General features: G+C 34.4%; 1 protein-coding gene across 2 annotated transcripts in view; it reads right to left on the bottom strand.

Moving 5' to 3' along the window:
- Window positions 1–962: 962 nt before the first annotated feature.
- Window positions 963–14,023, bottom strand: part of RPS6KA5 (ribosomal protein S6 kinase A5) — a 75,828-nt gene continuing 62,767 nt past the window's right edge. For both annotated transcript variants that reach the window (XM_032188172.1, XM_032188173.1), the window contains 8 exons: window positions 13,867–13,992; window positions 13,009–13,142; window positions 9,688–9,781; window positions 8,440–8,610; window positions 4,962–5,153; window positions 4,178–4,337; window positions 3,075–3,238; window positions 963–2,059 (listed from right to left, as the gene is read on the bottom strand). In XM_032188172.1, coding sequence (XP_032044063.1) covers window positions 1,820–2,059; window positions 3,075–3,238; window positions 4,178–4,337; window positions 4,962–5,153; window positions 8,440–8,610; window positions 9,688–9,781; window positions 13,009–13,142; window positions 13,867–13,992 — 1,281 coding nt within the window. In that variant the 3' untranslated portion in view covers window positions 963–1,819. The remainder of the gene's footprint in view (window positions 2,060–3,074; window positions 3,239–4,177; window positions 4,338–4,961; window positions 5,154–8,439; window positions 8,611–9,687; window positions 9,782–13,008; window positions 13,143–13,866; window positions 13,993–14,023) is intronic.

Below are 14,023 nucleotides of genomic sequence, written 5' to 3'. Positions count from 1 at the left end.
TGTAATTCTATAAATAAAACCACGGATATAAACAATTCCTATAACCTTTTTGCATAGGGTTTGAATTAGTTTCCTTCAAGGTAGAACAAGCTGTTAACAAAATCCCCATGTCAATTAGTCTTCCATCACACAAATTTAGGCATTTGATTAACTTTATACAAGGACTCTCTTTGACTTCAGTGGAAACTTACAAGTGTAAGCATTTGCAAAACTGGAGTCTTCTTTAGCACTTAAGTTATCTCTAGTCATTGAGAATACGAGCAATAAAAGGGCTCGCCATAAATTTATAAAATATGCTGATTTAAAAGTTTATGCTGATGTTTCTGTAAGTCACATTTATGATTCCAAACAGTTATGTACATACTATACTATCACAGTAGGAAATACTTCACTGTAGAACACCACAGTGAACAAGTTGTGAAGCACAGTGTTCAATATAATTTCCCTTTAGTATTCCCAGTGCATAAGTTGTTAACATCTACACTACACAAGGTGCCCAGGTCTAGTATTTGTTATATACAATGTAAAAGCAAGATAGAAAGAGCTTTGCAGTTTTAAGTAAGGAATGAAAACAGCGGATAATATACAGGGATTCACTCCTGCAAAGTACAGAATTCTCCTTCACAATGACCACAACCACCAAATAAGGTAGACTTCAGGTCATTCAACCACGTAAAACAGTGCTCAGCACCTTGTAGGAAGAGAAATCTGAGTGCACTTTATAATAAAACATCTCATTTTGATGTTATAAAGTGCAAAAAAGAAAACATATATTCTAATATTTTACAGTCACTATTAAACTGCTGTATTTGCACAATGCAAAATTCAAATAACTTGATACATATTTGTATGGACCCTATAATAACAAATGTTGAAACTGGAGTTTTTGTATCTTTAAAAAAATCTCAGTATTTTAAAATTATTGTGTAAATATAAAAAGAAAATATAAATTATAGTTAATTCTTGAAATAGATATTTTAACACGTGACCATTTTCCAAACATTCAATATGAAATTTCACTTTCTATCATTACATTTTAGAATCTGTAAAACATTTTAAAAGTTAATAACTTCAAAAAGTAGAAATAAAAATTACTGTATCACAGTACTAGACACCTCACCTTATCAGACAACTTTTACCCTAGATGGTTTTTAAAAATTAAATAAATAAAAAAAAAAAATCTAAGACATATTCTCAGTTGTTTAAAACAAGACATATGGAGTAACTTTTCAAAACAACATAAGAGTTGCATAACACTTCATTTTGTTATTAAAATTCAAATAAATGGGATAGAATGTAATCACAAATTTAAGAGGCTTTGAAGTACTATACTGCTTTGGTGCATTGTACCAATGATTCCTTATGTGCAGGAAGAATCAAATGCTGTGACATTCTTCACACAGCTGGGCAAAAGTTGAAGATCCAAGAGTTCTATATGTTTTACAGAGTTTTTCTTTCTTTCAACAGTGGGGAAGAAACCGGGACAAAGATTCTGACACTGAGAAACAGTTTTCCTCCAAGCTGTACCAAGAGCAGCATAGCTCTTTAACATGAGCTTGACTGCACACTAGTAATTTATCCCTAAGAGAATACAATGTTGATTGTATAATAGCATTATACCATATCCAGTGATACCAAACTTAATGCTAAAAAAATGTATTGAAATACAAAGCTAAAAAGGTATGATTGAAATACATTTTTAAAGCGACAGACATTTCTGTAGCCTGTAAGCCACAGGGAGGAAGGGTGGGAGAAGACAATAAAGGTACTACCAAGTTTATAACTGTGTAAATCTTCGAGACAAGATATTCTCTGCTTTTCAGTCAGAGAACTGGAAGATGGTTTCTGGGTTATTGCTGTCTGTAGGGTTTGTTGGCTGCAGTGTCTTTGTAGGTGTAGTTTTACCATGAGAATGCGAGGAAGAAGAATGTGAACTTTCACTGGAGCTGCTACGTGTCTCTGTGCTTGTACTTGTTTTTTTCATTTTCCTTCTCTTTGCAAGAGGTGCCTTGTCAACATTCTGGAGACAAAATCCTTCCCTTTTGTACTTGTTAAAGGCCTGTTTAAAAATAAAAGGTAATTCTAAGCTTTTTAAAAGGTTTAAGACATTTAATGGCTCATAGGTTATCATGAATGCTCTATGGTAAGTTATAAGATACACTGTAATTTCTTGACAGATTCCTACTAATTATTATTTTAGCTACAACAATAATTTTACTGGCCTTTGCATGTATCTAAGACCCAATTCATCATACTGTACTTGAATAATACATGACATTGTTAACTTCTTCCTGTCCTCGTTCTTTTACATTTAGAAGTATTTTTATGACTTAAACTGTATTAAGACTACATTTTTCAGAAACTACACTTATTTTAATTACACTTTTTTCCTTCAGCCCAAATAATTTTGCTATCTTGGGACCTCTCAAAAAAACAAACAAACAAAAAAAACCTATTATTTTCTTTTTCTCTTCTTGGTAATGTGTATACCGGTATTTCTTTACAAATATGCTCAGTTTCGGTTTATTTTCTGTAGAAGGAATAATGAGAATCAATACTATGTTTGTTTAATACAGTTGCAATTTGAACTTTTTAAAATAAATAGGTATTGATGGGTAAGCAAGGCTACTAAAAAGTTATCCATGAAATTAAAAATATGAAATAAGTATATTCAAAAAATATGACACTGACTTTGTAATCACAAGATCAAAAATTCCAAGAGTGACTTACGTTAAATAGAAAGTTTCTTCTCTTTTCTACAAAAGCTGGAAGACCTTTTAATACATTTCTCTAAGAAATAGAGTATTAATATAGATATTTCATGAACAGCTGCCTCTCAAACCCTGAAACCTCATTAGTATACATGTAAATGTCTCCAAGAAATTTATTCTTGCCTCATCATTCATGTTTTCACTGTACTCACTCATAAATGTTTGGAGAAGACAAAAAAAAAATGCATTTATAGGTAATCACTGAATTATAAGGACAAATACATATCTTTAAGAAAGAAAAAAACATACCAAACAACACAGTACAAAATTTAAGGACACGATATAAGACTTCTTAGAACTTACATGAAAAGTGGCTTTGACGTATGTATGCACGGCAGCCCCTGAAGAGCCTAAGTTATCAGGAGTCATTAGAGGGTTGGATGACAGCTGGCTACCATCCTGAAGCCATTCATTGTATCTCAGGCTGGACATTTTAATTCTTTTGTTTGGATCCACTGTTAGAAGTCCTAGTAGAAATACATTACATTCTCTTCATTTGTGAGCTATTTATCCCCTTTTAACAGATAACATGTGACTTGGATAATGAAGTCATGACAACATTTATCCTAGATATGCCAATATTTATCCTAGATAAAGTTCACTGAATGTTAAACAATCACCCATTCCGGAATAATCATTAAATGCAAGAAATTGCTCCTGGATTGATAACTCATGTTCCTTGTCATGTGAACTCAGAACTACAAAAGGATTTGTTCACTTAGAACCTGCCTAGGATGAAATTCAAGACAGTAACCCTCAGAATGATCCACATTCTGAGTAACACTCAGAACATTCTGAGTAGCACTCAGAACGATCCACATCCTCAGCATGATCCACTTACGTTTGAATCTGGAGACGCCTACATTTTTGGCAGAAAAAATCCTTCCAAGCCTGCTTCTGTACAAATTCAGAACTTCACCTTAGTAGAATTAAGAATGGTGTCTATCTCATATCTAAAACCTAATTAGATGCCCAGAATGCTGAAAGGGAACATACAGCAAATGCAAGCAAAGCAGCTCAGCAATTCAGAAGCCTTAGTAAACTCACATAAAAACATAGTCCAAAGAAAAGACAATAGCAATGCATTTGTGTTCTGAAAAAGCTCACCTTTTAAAACATTTTAAAATATTGTGGTTTACAAAACCAAAAATAAAAGAAAAAAAAAAAAAGAAAAATTCTGCTTTTAAACATGTTTTAAAATGGCTTCACTCTCTTTAAAGCTCTTCATTTATTTCCAACCCCAAGAAATGCAAATGCTAAACTATCAGCATTGGGGTAAGTACATAGCTCAAGCTGTGGATACTATTCTGTCAGGTTAGGCAGAGCATCCAGATACTGTACAGCTCTCTAAATCTTATCTTTGCAGCTGGAAATAGAAGATGCATGAAGAATTTGTAAATACATACCTTGAATTAATTCCTTGGCCTCCTCAGAAACATTTTTCCAAGCTTCTCCTTCAAAGGAAAATTCTCCCTTTTTAATTTTTTTCATAATTTCCAATGCACTAGTACATGTCAAACTTTTATCTTGAGACTGAAATGGTACCTGTCCTGATAGCATTGTATACTGTCATAAGAACAAAATAATATTAACAAACACCATATGTTTATTGACAACCCTAAATATGCAGTTGCTGTTGTCTGTACAGCATCACCAGCGCTATACAATAAAACTTCCGCATCCTCAAGGCTATAAAAAATTTAAAACAAGCAAGACTTTCTCTGGAGCCCTTGTTAGAAAAAAAAAAGCAATCATAAGTTTCAGGAAACTATAATCAAAACATGATGGTATTTCTACCCAGGTTACTTTTATAGAAAATAATTTTTCTGTAAATCAGAATGCAGACTGACTCCTTCTCTAAACTGAAAATCTCAGAAGGTTATATGGATGCCTGCAAAATCTCTTAACAAGAATATTTCTAAGAACCAGACTGTTTTTCCATACACAGAAATGTTGAATTTAATTTACTGCTTAGGAAAAAAACAAAACAAAACAAAACAAATAAACGACACGCCTCCACCCCTTGAAAATATCTGTCTTTGGAACCTATTGTTTGTGCAGCAGTATCTTCATCTCACTCAAATGCATCATGTATCCAATTCAATTCTGAAACTGCATCAAGTCCTTTGCATTTCAATAAAAAGTAAACACATACAATAACATTATAATTTTAAAAACCCAATCACTTACCAGAATGACCCCCAAACTCCAGAGGTCACAGGATTCATCATAACCATTGTGATTCAAGAGCTCTGGGGCAGCATAATGTAGAGTAAAACATGGAGTCTTCAGAGGCTGATTATCAGGTGGTTTTAAACGAGCAAAGCCAAAATCAATTATTTTTATTTCTGAATTATCGCTTTCATCTGTAAACAATAAATTCTGAAAAGCAAATACAAAATCAATACTAGCACTGGTTAGAAAATTGTTTAGAACACAACAGTTACTTCTATTCTACATCTATTACTAAAAAAAAAAAAATCTCATTATGTAAATAGGCACTGGGAAACACTGGAAAAAATGGAAAAGTACAAATACCGGTACTCTGGGATATAAGAAAACACAATGTGTAGATTTGCCTCCTGTGTATCTGCAAGTTAGAATAGTTCTGCCTGGGAGTATTAATGAAAATGAGTATTTAGCAGAGACCAATGGGAAAAATAATTTGTGGAACATTGACAAGAAAAAAAAGCAAAGACAACACACTAAACAGTCATGAAGTTTCAAAGACAAAAGCTTGAAATGAACAACTGTCTTTTCCACAGACAAAGAGAAATTTTCTTCAGCTTCCACTTCCTTCTGGCATATTGTGAATGACAGCTTTCTTGTAAGTGGAATTCTTGGTACATGCCTTGTCTTGGGACTGAAAGGTCTTTGGTCCTCAAGTGGTAACGTGCTGAAGTCATATTACCACAAGAGCACAGAAATCCAAAATAATAATTTGAAAGCGAAGGACAGAGGACTAGAAAGTGCATCAATTGCTCAGTTGTGTATCAACAGCTGTCTGGCATGAATCTCAAAAGCAACAGAGATAAGTTTTCTGTGAGACTTGGGATCAATGCCATTTAAGCACAGAAGGTCACCAAACAGAGCAATCTCAAGCCAAGCCTACTCCTCACACCAAGGAAATGAAACTTTAGTACAGTTGGTCCTGAAAATTTCAGCCTAACAGCTGGAACGTGGCATCACAGACTTGACGAAAGACAAACTGTCAGTTCAGAAGAGTATTTAAGGCAATCTATTCTTTTCTCTCTGTATATTTCTCAAGAAAGATCCAAGAGTGAAGCTAAGTCTTCAGGAAACTGGCTGAGGCCAAGATGAAGTTACTGATTTCTAACTCCCATTGAACTTTTGAGAGAAGAGAGAGGAGAAAAATTTGCTGTTACCTTCACAGTTTGATCTATGCAATGCTAAGGAAAGTCTCAGTATAAGAAATCCTACAGCCTTATGTAATTCTGTAATACAAAAAGTGAATGACTGAATACAAAATAATTAATTTTAAACTCTCCATGAAGGGAAAAAATGATTGCTAGACCGCAAGCAGATCAATACGGAAAACCTGAGAGTATCCATTATGTATAAGAGGTAACAGTTGCTATAAAACAGTATTTTTTCATTCTGTACTGTTGTTATAGGTTAACTCACAATCAGAAAAGTCAATTTTCCATACTAAAATGTTGTGCAAAAATGTATCTGAAGGTAGACAGCAAAAATATTAAGACAATGAGGATAGGTAATTAATACAATCATCTTTTTTTCAATGGTGAAGGCATATAGCCAATAAATAAATGAAGAATTTCAATAACATTGTTTTAAAAAGACCTCCATTCTTGAGCTGAAAATGAAATTGGTTATGTACAGAAAAAGTTACAGTCCAAATGTCCTAATTTGGGTTGACTGTTCTGTTGATTAGGTAAATATAGCATGTTTCTCAAACACCCACACTTAAAGCTATAGTCCGTATATAGTTTAAGGACATGTAAACATTAGATCTGTCTTGATGTATATTTTCTAATATCTTTGGACCCCAACTCACAGATCAATGGTAACTTCAAAGAACCAATCCCCAAATTCCTCTACTGATCATTCCTCCAAATGGTCACATATGCTGTATGAATATTTTTTTTTTTTTTGTGTGTATTCCCTGATTTTTTTTCCTCTCCAGTACTTTTCAACAAGAGCAACATAATTTTCTATATATCTTTTAACAGAAAGATGCACTAACCGCATCTATATTGGGATGCCTGCATATCCCATACTAAGTTCATGTCTGAACCTAAAATAGTAACTTTCAAAACAACAAGCAGGAAGTAGACAGGCTGGTTGAGTCCAGCTCTGTGGAGGCTCAGTGGAAGCAATGCATCCTGCAAGTTGTTCGCTAAATAACCCTTCATTACAGTGACTTCCCAGGCTTCTGTTCTTTAACATGATGTAGAATTGAAGACTGCTGAATTTATGATGCAGCTGAAACCCTGCTTTATAGAACTTGGCCTTTTAAGCTGGCAATACCAGTAAAATTAGAAGATGAGAAAAAGCATTTTTATTTTTTGTCCATTCAACAATGACTTGTTTCAAAAGCTGTTTTCTTTATGGTGTGAGCAAAGAAATTCTTTCTAAGAGTCATGTTTTCAACTGACACAATGGAATTTCATAGTAGCCCTTTTTATTTCATTGCTTACTTATTACACAGACTCCACTAAAGAGATACCTTCAAATACACAGGTTTTGGACTGATTTTCAAAAAACACTCTAATAACAACATCTGGAAGTCTTCTTTACATGTTGATTTTGAATTACTATAAAGAGAGGCAAGTTTGTAATATACCAGAAGCAGTGTTTAGAACACAAGAAGCTGTGTTACAAGAGGATGAAGCATCAGTAGGAATGGTGGATCATTTTAAAAGGCAGACTGACAGTTATTTCCTGAAGTATTACAATATCAATACAATATAACATCCTTACTGGACAAACTAACATGAATCTACACCATTCCTGGACTAAAGAAACCTAACACCTATCTAAGACCATTGGTGGCAAAGAAAAACAGTAGAAAGAGCAAATGTTGGCTCCAAGAAGCAGAATAAAGCCAGTGGTCAATCATAATATAGTAAACTGAATTGTCTGGAAGGCAAGATGCTGCAGCACAGTAAAAATACTATGAAAGCTCATAACAATTAATTACTGAAAAATACATATTAAATAATATAATTGTTTCTTTAGAGAAACTGCTTAATTCACTGAACTCACATCACACATCTCCATTAGTTGGCTGTGTTAGCTTGTGATTCATGTTGTGCTTAAGTGGGAGGATATGATGGGTCTTGTAGGTGCATCCAAAAGAAGCCCCAACAGGGGAATTAAGATCAAACAGAAGGTAGAAATGTACAGACAAAGCAATCAACCTCCCTAGCTCTTCTTGTGAACTGCTTTTTACTGTAAGTATATACTTACTACTAGTAAAATCTGTCCACAAATAGACAAGGAATGTTTTCGAACACATTCCAGTGTTAATTGTTTACAAAATTTAAAATGCTTTGTAACAGTTACCTTTATTATGAACAAAAAAATACCTACAGAATTTGCTAAGTAAAAACAATAACTTTTTATTAAAAAAAAAGTAGAAAAGTGTAATAACTTAAGGCCAAAATGCGTCAGAAAGTCACTATACCTCTGGTTTCAGATCTCTGTGGACTACTCCTACATCGTGCATATGGCTCACTGCTGAAACAAGTCTGCGCATAATATGACTGGCTTCTGTCTCACTGAAATGCTGCTTCTTCTGAATACGTTCAAGCAATTCTCCTCCCTTCAGCAATTCCATTACTAGAAAAGTGTGAAGCTAGAACAATAAAGAAAAACTTGGGATGTTAGAAATTCACACATTAGCACACATCAACCGCAATTCAAATGTCTTGATATTAAACAAATAGCAGACTTCTCAGAAGGCTTTATGAGGAATGGAAAGTGGAGTTAGCATTCTCAAAAGGCACGCGATCATCACTAGCATTTCCTTCCCCCGAATGACAGTAACAAATGTAATATTTGCAAGCCAAGGAAAAAAAGCTCTGGGAAGAGGTCAAGAAATTATTAAAAAAAAAAAAAACTTCATGAACAGAAGGTGCACAGTATTTATGTATTAAAGAACAGAAAGATAGCTCTGTATACAGAAAGCAGCAAGACTACTAATACATAATTTGATTAGACTGATACTAGAGAAAGAAAAAAAATGGAACTTTCTCAGACATAAACTGCAGAAATGTTATAACTAAAAAATTCTGATCAGTTCTGGACTTCAGAATATTGTGCACCTGAGTAATCAGGATGATAAAATCTGGAAATTACCATGAGCAAATAAAAATACAATGGTTTGCTGGTTGAGAGTAGCCTATTTATTCTCAGAACAACCTGAACTTTTTTTTTTTAAATGTGTTATCAAATATAGCTGTTTTACCCAAATACACGTGAAAAAAGTTCCTTATCCTACACACGTGTACTTGCGCTATACTAAATAAATGCCAAAAAAAGGCTTCCTTATCATTAAAGGTTATACTGCAGATTTCCAAATAGCTTCACAAATATTTTAAGATTCATGGCACCTTCAGGAAAAGTGAGTAGGTATCTCAGTTTTATAGACATGGAAACAGTTCCATGAATATATTGTAGGATGACTAACTATGTAGACCAATGACAGAACCAGAAACAGAATCCATGACTCAATCTTTCAAATACATTTTGATGTGCAAAAGTAAATGATGGTTCCCTTGAATGCAGAACTGTTGCTTCATCTTTGGAATTAGATAAAAGCGCTAGGAAAAAAGATGCCTACACAATAACATTATGCTTAACTCCTAAAAGTACTTGGGAAATCACAAGGCAATATGTTTGGCAAATAGTGATTACAGTTTCTTCACAATACCTGGTCATGATAAATTTCATGTAACTTCACTACATTGGGGTGTCCCTCGCAGAGTTTCAGAGCTGTTATTTCTCTCTGGGTGTTGGCTTCCATTCTGGAAAAATTGAGCAAACATTTTGTACCAATTTTACTGAGCAAATTGCACATTCAAAGTGTTACACCTATTTAATTGTTTGCAATCCAGATTTTTGAACATTACAACTGCTTGAACGCAATTAAAACCATATTCAACGTAAGCAGAGCAAAATTCTCCACATAACCCTGCAAGTTAGGACATAAGAAAAACCACACCCAAATCAGACAATGTTTTTGATGCAACTGTAACTTACTACAGCAAAAGCTGAAATGGTATTACAAAATAGTTTCTATCTAAAACAAACCTTTCCCTTAGTCCAGGGCAATTTGACTTCACCTCTGTTCCTACAAATGTGTTAGCTCAGCTATATCAGCTATAATTTGAATCTTTAGATTCAAATTATTGGCCCAACACTTTCCATTCTTACAGAAGACTAATGCTGCCACAGTTCTAGGGAAACTATGAGCTCCTACTAGGAAAAAAGCAGTATCATCATCTATATAGGAACTGTGTTATACATATGAAACCCTAAATATGTGGATTGAAAAATCCAAAATGGAACAGATAAGAGACTTGCTCCAAAGCAAAAATCAATTCACAATTTTTTTTAGGTACTTAAATATCTATAGTCGTGTCCCCCCCCCCCATCACCCCTAGAATAATGTGGTGAACTTCATAAAAGCTACATGAATGGTGACTGAGGAGAATAATTTGTTTTTCTCTAATAAATATGTTGATTTAGTGTGGACCAAGAATGCATGAAAATTTTTGCCAAAACTCTTTCCTACTAACTAAAAAAGGCTAATCTTGTACTGCTTAGGAGAATGGTCTTATGAATAACACAGACAGAATCTCTCTCACCACATGTTCTGCATTTCTGGTTTCATAAAAATTGTTTTTCTAATTCAGACCAGAACTGTGATGAGAATTTTGTACGAGAAAAAGCTGGGTTTTTGTGGACTTCATATAATCCAGGAGTGAACTAAGCTGTTCCTCTGTTGATTTTGTTGTTTAAAATTAAAATGATTTCAGCTCCTTAAGAAAATCGAAAACTGTCTCAGATAATCTTTTCCTCCTAGAGAAAATACTATGAGAGGGTGGACTGGGAAACAGAGAAAAAAAGGCTCGATATCATGAACATAAACCTTTGAAATTTGTGCCTAGATTTTTCTGAATATCTCTTCTCTATAAATAGTTACCACCTCAGATTTGTAGACAGACAATATTATGAAAAATCAACAGGAGCTCTGAAACAGTAACTCAAGCAAGTGTACAGGAATCCATTGTTTCATGGGGCTTCAGAAAAACAGGAAAAAAAAATCAAATTGTTGTATGGCGGCAGATCCAGCAGTACTAAAAGCAAAAACACAGAGGAACTCTTGATCTTAGCTTTCATCCCAAGTACCATGAGAAGGTTTGCCCATGTGTAGGATCCAATTTTTTGGTATCTTTAATGGGTAGGATTAAAAGACTGTCTGACTGAGGCAAAAAAGTTAGTAAAAACTCAGCATGCTTTTCCTATTAGCAAGAATTACTACTGTGGTCCTCAGAGCAGTATTATTCACTGTTTAACAGCTTCTCATTCTGTGCTGGTTTGTGCCAACTTACTCAGTGTGTAGGTTTATTGCTACCTCTAAATACTACATAAACATGCTCTGAGTGACTCACAGCCTTTAGTCTTGAAAAAGTCTTTTTACGCAGACCACTTCTTACCTTCATTTAGCCTGGTCCACCAAGATGAAGGAGAAAGAGCAAAAAAGCCTGTAATATCACTTAGGGATGTCATTCCTAAAAGCTCACATCTATGACAGAAGTCAATACTAGTTTGCTAACTCTTATCTAGAAACAATAAATCCATTATTTAAGATGGATTTCTCCTTAAGATGAGATGGGAATACTGATCTGCAGTTCTGCCTGCACCACAGAAAAAAAAAAATCTGAATGTAGACACAAGGCAGATGCTTGAATTAAAATACCTAATGTAGGTGTCTACTGCATACTGATTGTCTAAGGTCCCAGTGTAACGAGTGAAATTCTGATTAATGAAGTTGACAGGGTGAATAAAATACATACCTATAATAGGATTCAGTTACCTAAGCATAGGAGAGCCTGGAAGACACCAGCCATGAAGACATCTACATAAAGGTTTAGTAGCAGTCACCAGACTGATGCAAATTGGAGGACTCATAGGACACCAACGGATGCTAAAATGGCACTAGATTGATGCCTGTGTTTAAGGAACTGAATCCCACTGCTAGTGCCTGGTCATTTGAGTCTCTCTGTAGGTTCCACTAATACTTTTGACTATGTCACCATAAATCACAGAAGACCTTAGAATGCTTGCTCACACGCCCTTATCCCATTCAAAAGGCATGTGAACAAACACTTAAGTCTGGTGGACAGTTACTTCTAGGCTCTAGAAAAACAGAGGTACAGCCAAATGTCTTGGAGGAAGAGATCTCTGTGAACTCTCATTCTGATGGTAGAACATTTACGCTTTTCCCTTCCCTTTTCTGCCAGCACTGTACAACATGCTAGGGACATATTTAATAATGAATATTGAGCAAAATGAAGCTAAAAACCCATCCAATCCTCAAAGAACCCTTTGTCTTTATTTTTCTCTGGGCAGAAACTGCCAGAAGAATCTATTCTGGAAAAGTACCAGATGGTCCCCCTGAGCAAAGTGAGACAGCTGCCTCTCCATTGTGGTGTTCTCTTCAGAACATCCAGGAAACAGATGTAATGTAAAACTCGATGGTCTAATTACATTTTACACACACACGCGTTCGCATGTGCATGCATACACACACACACACACAAATTAATTAGATCCAAGGGAAACCAAACTATAGATACTTCTTAAAAACCATGGCCTAGAAAATCAGTTGGACTGCCTAGAAAAGGGAACTAGCATAAACCTACAGTTTACTTAGGTCTAAAGACAAGAGGAACTTACACCTTTCTCTGGTTTGAAGCAAACCTGGGGAAAACACAGGTAGAGTACAACTATGAACCAGAAAAGCCCTCTTCTTCTCATGTCCTCCCCAGCAAAAAATAACATTTTATTTCAAAAGGCTCTTTAAAAAAGAATTTTTAAAGGTTACTACTATATGTTTCTCTAGATTCTTCAGAATTGATATTTTAAGGTTATTTTTCCACCTTCAAAAATATAGCGAGCATTATTCTAATCCATAGGTGACAGTAAGCAAAGAAAATATTTTTATGGTCTTATAGAATATTTATACCTTTTGCTAATTATTTTTACTGCATACTCTTGGCTAGTTTTCTTGTGTAAGCACTTTCGACAAATGGAAAAACTTCCTTCTCCCAATGGTTTCTCTTTCAGATCCAGTTCATAATGTTGAAAAAATGGAGAGTCCTGTTAGGAAACTGTCTGTATTTAGTTCTGCAGAATACTTTTAGTATACACAGTCAAAGACAAAGAGTAAAGTTTTGTGAGAATTTTTCATCTACATTTAAAATTGTAAAAGAGCTCTCTTTTTGATAAAATATAAGCTTAACTTCTATTTAATAAAATGCATAAAGTTTATTTTAACAATCAAAAACTATATCTTACTTTAAAAAAACAGTCACTAAACAAAGTATTAGTACTACAATAGCTTAAGGTACAAAATATTCAGACAAACAGGATCAAAGATGGTCGTACATACATTTATTCACAAAACTACGTGCTTGTTTGAAGACATCACAATAGTGTCTGTTCTTATAAGGATTCACACAACTATATGTACTTTTGGGCAAATACATCATAGAAGGAATTCTGACACAATTAAAGTACTTTCAAAAATATCTACAATGGTTAGATGAATAAGAACTATCAGGAGTCAAATTACTACTATTATTATATTTCAGTCTTCTGGAAAACTAGACAACTATCTCATTTTTCAGACTAAACTTCAACCACTTCTTAATAGTACCACATGCAAATTATATGCTTGGATCATCTGAGGAGCCATTACAGAGAACAGATAAATGCATAATGACTGTTTTGTAATCTGTGGCATAGCTTGTGATTGCTGCTTTGAAAGTTATATGCAGTTCCAAGTTAACCAAATTAATTTAGCTCTTGATATTATTATTACCTTCATCATAGCACTTCTGGCAATAGTTGTGGTTCCAGGTCTTTCATCCCCAACATAAAACTGAACAGGATCTACTGTAGCTGCATTGCGTTTAAACAAAATAGAAGGTGCAACGAAAGAATATCCCTATTAAATCAGAGACATCAGAAAAGGACAG

The sequence above is a fragment of the Aythya fuligula genome, chromosome 5, assembly GCF_009819795.1.
Source record: "Aythya fuligula isolate bAytFul2 chromosome 5, bAytFul2.pri, whole genome shotgun sequence".
Taxonomy (NCBI): Eukaryota; Metazoa; Chordata; class Aves; order Anseriformes; family Anatidae; genus Aythya; species Aythya fuligula.
This window is presented reverse-complemented; position numbering and strand designations above follow the sequence as displayed.